General features: G+C 41.0%; 1 protein-coding gene across 2 annotated transcripts; it reads left to right on the top strand.

Moving 5' to 3' along the window:
* The first annotated feature begins 472 nt into the window (after positions 1-472).
* Positions 473-11,093, top strand: atp1b2b (ATPase Na+/K+ transporting subunit beta 2b). 2 transcript variants are annotated; one of them, XM_063484640.1, is made up of 8 exons: positions 474-990; positions 5,279-5,407; positions 5,500-5,607; positions 5,795-6,000; positions 6,207-6,266; positions 6,486-6,512; positions 7,133-7,228; positions 7,388-11,093. In XM_063484640.1, the coding sequence occupies exons 1-8, from the start codon at positions 900-902 to the stop codon at positions 7,553-7,555; spliced, it is 885 nt and encodes a 294-aa protein (XP_063340710.1). In that variant the 5' UTR covers positions 474-899; the 3' UTR covers positions 7,556-11,093. The 2 variants fall into 2 exon arrangements, with proteins under 2 accessions (XP_063340711.1, XP_063340710.1); XM_063484641.1 differs by lacking the exon at positions 6,486-6,512 and having other exon boundaries at positions 473-990.
* The last annotated feature ends 634 nt before the right edge of the window (positions 11,094-11,727 follow it).

Here is an 11,727-nt window from a genome sequence, read left to right as displayed (position 1 = left end):
CGATGTTAATAATGTGTATATATAGGGTTTAATGTAATTTTTATGTTATCCTTTCAAAAAGCCTCATTCTCATTTACTGCTGATACTAAAAGGAAAAAAACTGAATAAATAAATTCTCCAAGGCTTTCATGACATAACTTAATTCAAAACTAAGTAAAAGCCTGAATGGGACATAAATTAGACACCTCAAGCGGACAGTGAATTCACCAACAGAGACACTTTACGGTCCATGAGGGATTATTAAAATTATTCTGTTGATTTTTCTTTGGATACGTGACGTCAAAAACCACTTAGCCAATAAAGGGATGCCCTAAGCCACCAAGCGATTTGCTCTGAGGCTTGTCTCTCGTGCATCAGGAGTGAGGATCCCGAGCAGGTGATTGGTCAGGCGGGTGGAGTAGGCGGGAGCTGCTGTGGATCGCGGCATGCGGGAGGAGGGTTAAGGCCTGCGCTGGTGCGTGCGTGTTAGGATGTATGTGTGGAGAGCGGTGTGGCGCTTGTAGAGGGAGGCGGAGGGAGTGCTTTACCGCAGTATCACTACATTTCTGCACCACTCATCAAAACTCTGCGGCATGCAGACAAGAGCTGGGGGGGAGGGCAGTCACTAGGTCTGTTCTGAGTGTGAAACCGCTACCTCTTCTGTTGGCCTACCAGTCCTTCATATAATCTAGGCTACAGCAGTGCTTTTACTTTATTTATTTTCATTCGGGCTCGTTGAGTGTTTAAGTCGACTTCTTTAATGCCGGTCTTCTTCCTGTAGGAGCAGTGATACGGCAGGGCTCTCTCTCTCCTTCTCTCTCCATCCCTCTCGTTCTCTGCTGTCAGGGCAAAGTGCTTCAGCCCGGCGCTCAGTGTCATCAGGCCGCTTTTAGTTGAGCTTTGGAGCAGTTCGTTAGAAAATGGCAAAGGATGGAGAAAAAAGCGATTGGAAGGAGTTTCTATGGAACCCGAGGACGAGGGAGTTTCTGGGCAGAACGGCGAGCAGCTGGGGTAAGTGCTGTCCAGCTACGGCAATGCAGCAAACAGGGTCCCCCGGCTCTGTAACAGGTCTCTGCCACAGTGGTTTCCCCCCCTAAAGGTTCGCTAAGGTGCTGTAAGAGAGAAATGAGCGTGTGTAACCATGACATGAATTTCGACCCTGCTTGAAGTTAGGCGATCATTTCCTGCAGGCGATGAGATGGATGTCGCTGTCCACTACAGGTTGGTGCTGAAATCTGACTGCGGCACCGCTCCTGTGGAAGCCAGCTGAACCCCTCCACCCCCCACCCCAACTCCTGTCTACTTTATTAATTTAATGTATTTTTTCTGCAATGCTTTCCGTGCGCATTGCGCCCAGCATAAGGGTGGAGGCATTTGGTTTTATTTTACATTTGGATAAACCTGATTACAGCAGCATTGCTGAAAATAAAAAGGCTCCACTTTCTTGTAAAGTGCATGTAATCGATTCTTCCCTCCTGAAGAGTGATTTAGTTATAACTATGACTTTCATTCTGCTGCAGAGGAGACTTTTTCTAGGAAAGCGGCTTACTGAAGTTGTACAGAGATTGGTTTGCATGCCCGTGGCTTCATCAAGTGTGTGTGCAACATGATGTCATTTATTTCCAGGCTTTTCCCCTGAGATGCTGAGCGACGATCAGGTCAAATCCTCTTTTTAACACGGTAGTGTTGCCATATACTGACACCTTTTCTGCTATACAAAGACCCTGCAACTAGTTCAAAGATTCATGAGATGACATGGCGCATATGGCTCTGTTCTAATGACATTGGAGCATGTTTAATCTGGGTAAAGCCGAGGGCTAAATGCTATTTGTATCACCTCCAACTCGACCCCTCCCAGTGTGTGTAAATCAGTAAGGGATTTAATCCTAATCTAATGAGTTCATTGGCTGGAGAGGAAGGTATCAAATTCAGCGTGCTCTGGCAAAGTAAAACATTTTTAGGAACTTGGATTCTTTTTCACATTTTCACTGAAGATCTGAGCTCAGAGTCTTGAGTTTAGCACTCGAGGCTGAAACTGTGCTAAACGTAGTCTTTACTTCGAGTTTGAATTTTCTGATTATTTTTCATCAGTGCACATATATTATTCTTTCAGTGTGGGGCTGGGACTCATGGACTGTAGCTTCCTTAACTGGAATCCTCCCACAGTGTACAACTTAATCCAGCTCAATGTGCCCCAGGTGCTTTAAGGTCTGTTGGCCTTTTTAAGCTGTGCTCTCTGAGACTTGGTAATTAGGCTATTTCTGGAGTTAGCCACTACATGTAGGTCTGCTAAACTTGGCTTTTCAGAGTAGCACTTTCTCATTCTCCTAATGCTGTACATACTGTACCGTTACTTCCAATGTGCTGGCAACACGGCCTAATCTACTCGTAATACAGTTTCTATGCCCTTACGGCTTGCACTGAAGAGGGGTTTAAATGCAGGTTTCCAGTCTCTTTAAGAAATGTGTTTCTGCAGCACAATGCACATTCAAAGCATTAGATCAAAGACTTCTTTGAGGATGAGACGCAGAACACTTCCTTTTGTGTTCTGCTTTCTGTAAAGAGCTGTAATGATATGGAAATAACCTTGATAAAGGAAAGCAGTGCTGCAGGTTTGTTGTTACACATGCCACAAACTGACACAGTGAAACATTGTCAGATACTAGCTTGACTAATGAAGTGTTCTGGACCTCCCACTTCCAGAAACAAAGTCCACACTGCAACACAGGAAGAGAACCTCAAAGGGCCTCATGGTGAACAGAATCACGGTGCTCTTTGTTACTTTAACATTGTGTACGAGATAATTAGCAGTGTTTGCCGGCGAAAGAGCCACAGCTCAAAGCTATCCACGCTCTCGCCAGACCTTTTCATTTTTATTTCAGAGGTGCGTTTGATCAGCAAGTTGCAAAGCAATTAAACAGCATGTCCTCCCAATTAATTGTGAAAGAAAAAGGGACACCTCCTGCCATTATTACCGAAGAAAGAACAGGGTAGTGGACCATCCGAGCCTGTCCTTTTGTTCTTTTCTTTCAATCGCCGTCTGCATACAAAACCAGTGCGAAACAGAGACGCCTCACTGTCCATCATCAGCATGGACTAAGAGGGCAGACTGTAAACCCAACACCCTGTTTGCCAGGGGGGGGAAGCCACCTTGCCTGCACGCTTGATCCCGTCTGGATGTGTGTACATTCATTCTCCCCCTGGGTGGTGTCATATTTGTGGTTAGCACAAAAATCCCCCCACCCCCACCCCCTTGACGACAGAGACAAACACTTTGCCACTTTTGTTGGATCATAGCTTCTCTCTTGCTGCGTTGCCTCCAGCATAGTTCATGGTCTGTGTATAATTAATAACTGAGCTTGTGTCTTTTCTGTGGTGTAGATGGGATGCTCATTGCCATCCCACTAAGGGATTCGTTTTTATTAGATTCTAAAACTTCAGGTACAGTCAGGCAAAAAATGCACACACAAGCTGTGCACACAAGCTGTAAATCATCAAGATACCCCTCTGCGATTGCCACCCCCCCTCCATCTCCCCTTGACATTTTGCCAGTCTGGCAGCGCAGGGAGACAAATGCAATGCTGAGCCCGCTGACTGAGGGAGTGAGCGCCACGCTGGGGGCCATCCAGCAGAGATGCAGGGTCAAGGCACTCAGCTGCTTCCCAACAATGGCCTCAGGTGTCGATGCTTGAAATGGGGGATGCGTCACATACATGTTCTGTATGTGAATAGGAAGCAAACAGCTACTTCAAATGTATCTGATGGTTCCAAGTTAGAAAGATCGCCTCAGAAATGGTTTATGAATTTGTTGGTCTCACAAAATAAACAATGAAAAGATGCCAAGTTAGGATCTCCATCTGAAATCTCAGTATTTTCGTCACAACAATGACAAAGTAAAGCATTAAAAACAAACTCTTCTTTATATCAAATGTAATTATCATTATCAATTTGCTCGTACACAGTTATTAATAAACCTAGTCTCCTGACTCTGTGGCTCAGTCTCCGGGGCATCCTTATTTTCTCTCTCCCGGTGTTGCCTTCTGTCATTCTTCCTTCCTTTCTGTGGACAGGACAGTTCTATAATGAATTTGGTCGTCAGCCATGAACTCCTGCGTGGTTAGGTTCACTTTGTGTCATACTTTTTTTTCAGTCCATGCAAAAACACAAAGAATTCAAGGATTAATGTGCAGCTTGTCTTTTGAGTTTATGTTGATAAAATAAAATAAAAAACCTGCAGTGGGCAGAAATATGGAAGGAAAAGCTCTGCCTGATCTGTACTAAGCACCTTCCACTGTACAGCCACTGGCATGTGTGCTAAAAATGAGTCAGTATTGAGTTATGGCTTCACATATGATTCAAACCCTGCTCTCCCTGGTGGATGTCTTCTGCTTCACACATTGCACCACTGCTTCTTATATCCTACATGCACTTTGTGCTTTTTATGCTACCCTATAGTGCTTCCCTGTTATTCTTTTTAAAAGACCCACGATTGGACACAGTCTCCTATTGTGGTCTAGATGATCTAAAGCCTTAAAATAGAGCCCTGGGGAGATGCAGGACTCTCGTTCTCTCTCAGACCACTTGCATTACTTGCATTACAGTGAAAATCTGTTGCCTCCAGTTATTTTAACTTTAACCGATGATATTTTAAGCATTGCACCAAAATGATGATTTGTTTCATGTGAGTGAGAGAGAAAGAGAGGCAGATGTTGCAGATGCAGTGAAGCAATTCAACGAGGATTAACTGAAATCCCATGGACATGTTTGGTTAGAGAGTGACGTAATAGACATGAACTACTCATCAATTCAGATGTGAGATTATTTGTACTCATTAAGTGTTTGTGTGCTGCAATTATAATGAAATGGACTTTGCTGACTTGCAGATGTTAGTCTAATGGACTTTATGCATAATTCATAGATGTACTGTGGTGCATAGCAGACTAAATAATGTAATCATAGCAAAAAAGGGCTTAAAGGTTATTGGGGGGTTTTTGCACAGTGTATCAAACATACCTTTTCCATGCAATAAACACAAATTATATTATGTTATATGTAGCCATTTATAGATGAAAACGTCTCAGCGATATCAATTTTGGTGCATGTGATCAGATTATCTTTCTACAACATCAACTGACCAAATCTGATGATGAAGAAATTGTTTTGGTTTTTTTTACATGTAGTGCTACTCTCATGTCATTTTTTTTCCAGTTGGGGAAGATGCTGTTTTGTAATATTTTAATATTCCATTTTTGTTACTATTGCTTATATTAATATGGCTCTATTTTCTCATTGTCTGCAGGCCTTATTTTTCTCTTCTATTTAATTTTCTACACCTGCCTCGCTGGCATGTTTGCTCTCACCATGTATGTCATGCTGCAGACCCTGGACGAACACAGACCAACCTGGCAAGACAGGCTCTCCACACCAGGTGCAGAAACTATAGATACAAGCTGCATGAACACAGATCATGGTCTGTGCACTGTGTCATGTACTCCCTGCTGTCTCTCTTGTCACTCTCAGGCTTGGTGATTAGACCTCGGGCAGATGACACCTTTGAAATAGTCTATACTAAAGAGGACACTGAAAGCTGGGACCTGTACGCCCAGGCATTGGACAAGTTCCTTCAACGTAAGTTTGGCTCTTGCCCTCTCTTATGGTGACTTGAAAACCTGTGGATTATTCACTAAGACAGAATGTTATGACATACACAGATAATCTCTTTATAGTTAGCTGACAGGAGAGCGTCTTGTACTGGGATCTTAGTTGATTATAAAGACAATTTCACCCCACACACACTCTCCTATTTTCCCTGCAGCCTACAATGATTCCCTCCAAGCCCAGAAAAATCACGAGTGCGCCCCAGACAAGTACTTCATCCAGGAGGACAGCGGTGAGGTGAAGAACAACCCGAAACGATCCTGTCAGTTCAACCGCACAGTCCTCCAGAGCTGCTCTGGAATCGATGACCGTTACTATGGATACCGAGAAGGCCAGCCATGCATCATCATCAAGCTGAATCGGGTATGAAAGGAAAAGAGAGGGGAGTGAAAGGGATTGGTGTTGCTAGGAGACATGGAGTGACTGAGACAACCAAACTGGTTGGAAATGATAAAAAGAAAAAAGTCACTATCATAATTAAACTGACTGGTTTTTCCATTTATCATCATTCACTTATGTTATATCGCCTAAAAATGAACAAAAAACGGTTTTCTTTCATTTCTCATCAGGTGATTGGTTTGCTGCCAGGAAAGGACAACCAGGCTCCGTATGTCACCTGTGCTGCAAAGGTAATCCCTTTTTGTCTTTCACAGAGGCTTGACATAACAGTTTTATTCATAGCTATTGTGCCTCACGTCATCTGCAGTATTCCACCTGTCGTTTACCTCCATCTTCCTTTCTTAGCTATCATGAATTTTTTTTCATGCTGTCTTGTCAGTCAAGCCAGTTGTTTTTATCGCTGCCCTTTTCTTTTCTCCATTGTGTTCCATTAATTTGTCCACTCGCAGAAATACAAAGTTGGCAAAGATCAATGGGTAAGAAAAAGTCCAGGACCTATGTTTGGTACAGTTTAGATCAGAGGTGTCAAACATAAAGCCTTTGGGCAAGAAGAGGTCTGCCAAAGGGCCCAGTTTCACCCACTGGGTGGTTTTACAAAGTGTGTCAAAATTGTGAGAGTATGATTAGAATTTTTGCGCTTTTTACTCTATTTAGGATTATATCTTGAGACATATCTGTCTTCATATGACTTAGTCTGCCATATCACACTGACATAAGGTAGTTTAGTAATGTGTATGATTTATGATGCCCGTGTTTGTAATAACAACGTTGCTGAATGTAGAAAAAAATATTGTTGAAATTGGCTTTAAAAAATGTTATTTACATAGGATTCTACTTAACAGGTTATCTTAGTCACTATAAAATTTGACGCTGCGTTACCTTTCTCAAAGTTTGACTCCCCTGGTTTAGATTATATTTCTATATGATATATCTGTAGCAGTCGATCACATTGTTGTTTTGTATTTGCATTTTAGAACTAGATGGTAGATATGTAGGGAAAAGAAATTTAGAGAAAAGTAGACAAATGAAGCTCACCTCCACCTTATAAAGTGGAGATTATAGCTATATAACTGATGAAGCCGTTTCACCCCCTCAGAAAGATGACGCTGATAAAGTTGGAGAGTTGATTTACTTTCCTCCAAATGGCACAATCAACCCTATGTACTTCCCTTACTACGGCAAGAAAGCGCAGGTAAGAATGTGGTTTAAATTAAAATCTAATGTGCTGTAAACATGATAGCAATAACTGTTAATAATTAATGTGTGTTTGTTTTCAATTGTGCACACAGACCACAGAGTTAAACCTACTGGGTCCTTAGGTTTACGACGTCTTTGTTGACTGTTTTTGCAGGTGAACTACTCTCAGCCCTTGGTTGCAGTCAAGTTCCTCAACATTACTCACAATGAAGACGTGAACATTGAGTGCAAGATCAATGCCGAAAACATTCCCGTTGGAGGTGAAAGGGACAAGTTTGCCGGGCGAGTGTCTTTCAAGCTGAGGATCAACAGTAAAAACTAGGTTTACCCCCCTCCTCCAACCCCATCCTAACCCTAACCCCCACCAGCCTCATCCCCCAAAAGATACTGTCTACATTCTCAGCAACACTGCACATGCACAGAAAAAAAAATCACAGTATTCACACCCTTTGTAGGATTTGTTTACACCCCCAACCCTTTCCAACCCCACCCCCACCCTCCACCCCACACCTCTCCACAGATTTTTGTGGGAAATTCTTTGTCAGATCGCGTGGCGAGACGAGGCGAGAACCAAAAGGGTGCTAATCCTGTCATTATTTCTGTGAGCATTCACACACAGGTTATTTTCCATCAGTTAGTTTGAGGTGATGTCTATTTATACTGCATGACAAACTAGGGGGCTATAAAGGACGTGGACGTGTGTTTGCAGAGTTTGCAAGGATCAGCAACTTTACCACTGTACTGCTGCTCCCCACCCCCCGCCAACCCGCTGCCTCCTCATAGAGTATCCCTCTAGATATGAAGATCCACAAATTACAATACCGAGCGTGTATATCTACAGTATTTATACAGCATAATAATAGTAATCTTACATCAGTGCGTCTATTTTGTTGCACTTTAAAAGAATATTCTGACAAACAGGATTGATGCAGAGATAATGCCATTTGCATGTGCGTATTGTCTTAGTATGCTACGAAGGCAGGAGGCTCCTGTGTCCCACCTCTCTGCTTACATCTATAAGTTCAGCAACTGACCACCAGGAGGGACCACACCGTAATCTTTAAACCTCATGCTCAGTGTGGTTTTTTTTTTTCAAAATGTGATACAGTAAGATGATCCCCCCCAAAAAAGAAGCACATGAGGTAAACAGTACAGGTAAAGAAGAGTGAAGAGTGCAGGAGAGCGTGTGTTTTAGTTCATACTGTAGGTCGGGAAGTTGCATGCAATGTGCAATATTCATTAAGTGGCATACATTATGAATGCCCGTATCCATTCATCAGATGACTTCTATTAAATAGTAATCATTTTGGATCATTTGATATTCACTCTCATTGTGTGGCCTGAGAGTAGCTTGTGAAACAGATGATATATATATATATATTTATATATGGGGTGGTCATATAACACCTGAATTCTCAGTCGGTGACGGGGTAAACTTAACTCTAGCTTTGCGGCTCCTGGACTGCAGTCCAATAAGATAGCTGAATATCATGTGAAAATGATAAAATAGACCTCTGTTCTGCACGAACACACAAACACACACAGACAAAATTCAATATCGCATTTTATTCCCAAAGTCAAACCAAGAGTTTCTTGCGTTTCAGTTTTTAATATTAATATTCAATCGATGTTTAGAGGAGCTGTATTACTGAGTGTATTGCATCTATTTCACTTGTATCAGAAATAGATGGCATTATAAAAAAAATTGTATTGTTTTGCACAGAAAGTGCGCTTTTATTCTTTTCTTTTTTTGTGACTTGAGTTTATTAATGCATTTCCAGTTTTGAAGGAAGAAGGATGTTGAAAGTTGTTTGTTTTTTGTGTTTTGTTTTTTTGGGTAGTTTTCTTTTTTTCCCATTCATTCTTATTTTCTTCACCTAAGGGATGCATCTGAGATACGAAAATGTATACTTTACCTCTTATTTTAAAAGACAGTCGTTACTTGATTATTTTGAATGTTAGTTCAGTTTTGATTTGTAGGGCTGTAGCAAATTAAAAACAGCATGAAGATTTACTCCATTGACCACATAAGAAGGATATGTTTTTGTTAATTTGGTTCGATGTTGTTGTGTTCCCCGGTGTTGTATGAATCATACTGAAGGAAAACCCATTGTGATAACAAGACAACCAGTTTCAGCCTCTCAAAAAGTCAGACATATTCCTGAGTTTAGTGCTTGAGCTGTTTACTAAGCATCCATTTATTGTGCTGCACAGGAACACACATCTTTAGGAAACACCCTTAAATTATTGGCTAGAGAAATCTGTGGAGTCACGCTTTTAAACTTGGGCACGTTACCTCGGCACAGCTCCAAAACTGTTAGATCAGTTAGACTGTGATCCTGCCATGTCACTGCAGCAAATATAGAACACGAGCATCTGTTCACTCACATTAAGGTCTGGCTGATTATGATTTTTTTTTTGGAAGGCTGTGTGTTTCTCTGTATGCCTGCAAATATCTTGCAGTGGTTTAAATAAGACTGCATCATCTGACAGAAAATGAAGGCAAGCCCATTAGATCCAAGGTGATTATCTGATCTATATTTGAGAGGTCATTTATAATGGATGAACAGCTCTAACAGTAATTTTTGTGAGTCCACCACCCAGTTTGCATGCATTTCTCCTCTTGCATTCCTGCAACACTTACTTAATTTCAATGTAATCTCTTAATCTGGTCAGCTAATCCAGAGCAGGCACGCTGAACTTCTTTACCCCACTCTGTTGCTCCTCCTCCTCGTGTCAGGCGGTCGGTTCAAGGTTTATTCATTTCTCATTTTGTTCACCACATTCACATTACACTTTGTTTAGTTTGAATCACATCACGACAAATAAAAGTGTTCCGCTTCACTGGCTAATTGGACACTCTTGTTTCACTCACGCATGTGAAGATGACTTCTTCAACCAAAGATCTACATGACAGTTAAAATTGAATTTAACTGCCCCTGCCCCCATGCAGGGTATTTAGCCCTCCAGCTGGAGGGCTAAATACCCTGTGACAATAAAAAGGCCTCCTCTTATATAATAATAGCACGCACAAAGGAACATGCTTCACTACAACATAACAGTGCCTCCTGGTGGACAGACAGTGTTGCTCCCCCAGTGTCACAGAATGTTATTTCCTGTTATCTCCATTTATCCGCTTTTTTTTCTTGTGATAATTTGGAAATGTCTTTGAAAAGCAATATATTTATTTCTTGTGTGGCTATATGAATATTTACAGGAAAGGTTGTAACACAATCAGAGCGACGTGCATCAGAAACAGTAAGGAACAAAAGGGAAAGACTGCATATATACCAGTGTGTATTATTATGATGATGGAACCATTAAAAAAAAAAGAATTGTTTTGTTTATTAAAGAGTATTTTGTTGTAAAGATGAGAGAATGCATTAGCCTGAAATATATCATGTGATAGGAGGTACTAGATAGATTTTCAGAATTGTATTCAAGGAAACTTGAATAGATATGGATATGAGTTGTTTTTTTTTCTTTTAATGTTTTTGTCATTTGAGTTTGTTTTACTGTTTTAAAACAAGCCTATAAACTAAAGAGTTCTGACAACACTTTATCCACTGCAAAGGTTGAAGAAAGCCAACTGTTGGTTTTTAAGTAGAGATAACTACATGAATAATTAAAACAAATATCTCATTGCCCCTTAATGTTAAACTGTATTATTGCTTAAGACTGGTATTATAAGCCAGCAAGAAGGAAATTCAGTGAATTTGTTCAAATACTCTCTCACTAACAGATGATAAATATTCTGGATCTTTATTTTCTGCTCTAACTGTATGTATATTTTTGCTCATGTTTACTGCAAAACCAAGATAGAGAAATGAATAAATGTTATTTAAGGGAACTCAAACTTCCTTCCGTGCCTGCTTCTCAGTCATCTTTCCGCTACTCTTTGCCAGTTTCATGGGCGGAGGGATTGATGTATTACTCATGATCAGACATGTTCTAGAAACTAGGTGGAATAGCAATGACCAACATGTAGTTAAATATAGCATCACTTTCACAGTTGACAATAAAAGAAGCCAGCTAGTGTTAAAAGTAGTTTTCGGTGAATTGCAGGCAACCGCACTGGCGGACACGGGTATTAGTCTTTGCACACATACTGTTAAACAGACTGTTTCATTCATATATTACTGTTTAAAAGGGTAATATATGAATGAAAAGAAACTAAAGAGCAGAGATTATCTTGCTAAAGACATGATGATTATATACAAAATAAACTTGATTTTCACAAAAATATATAGATACCACATGCTGTGATTACACCATCCATGTCACAGGTCACTTTGACTGTAGATAGGGAAAAAAATGTGGATGCTTTATAAGTTGTACTTTTTCCCCCCTGTGGCAGTTGCATTAAATAGTCTGCCACCAAGTGGTTGACAGGATTAAAGGTGAAGTGTACTTCCGCTTCCTGACCTTTACCCGGCTCCTGTCTCCTCTGCACTCCCTGACTTTAACCCCATTTTCTCCACCGTTGCCCACTCA

This window comes from Pelmatolapia mariae, linkage group LG10_11 (genome assembly GCF_036321145.2).
Source record: "Pelmatolapia mariae isolate MD_Pm_ZW linkage group LG10_11, Pm_UMD_F_2, whole genome shotgun sequence".
NCBI classification, from domain to species: domain Eukaryota; kingdom Metazoa; phylum Chordata; class Actinopteri; order Cichliformes; family Cichlidae; genus Pelmatolapia; species Pelmatolapia mariae.
The sequence above is the reverse complement of the archived record's forward strand: the minus strand, read 5'-3'. Positions and strand labels throughout refer to the sequence as shown.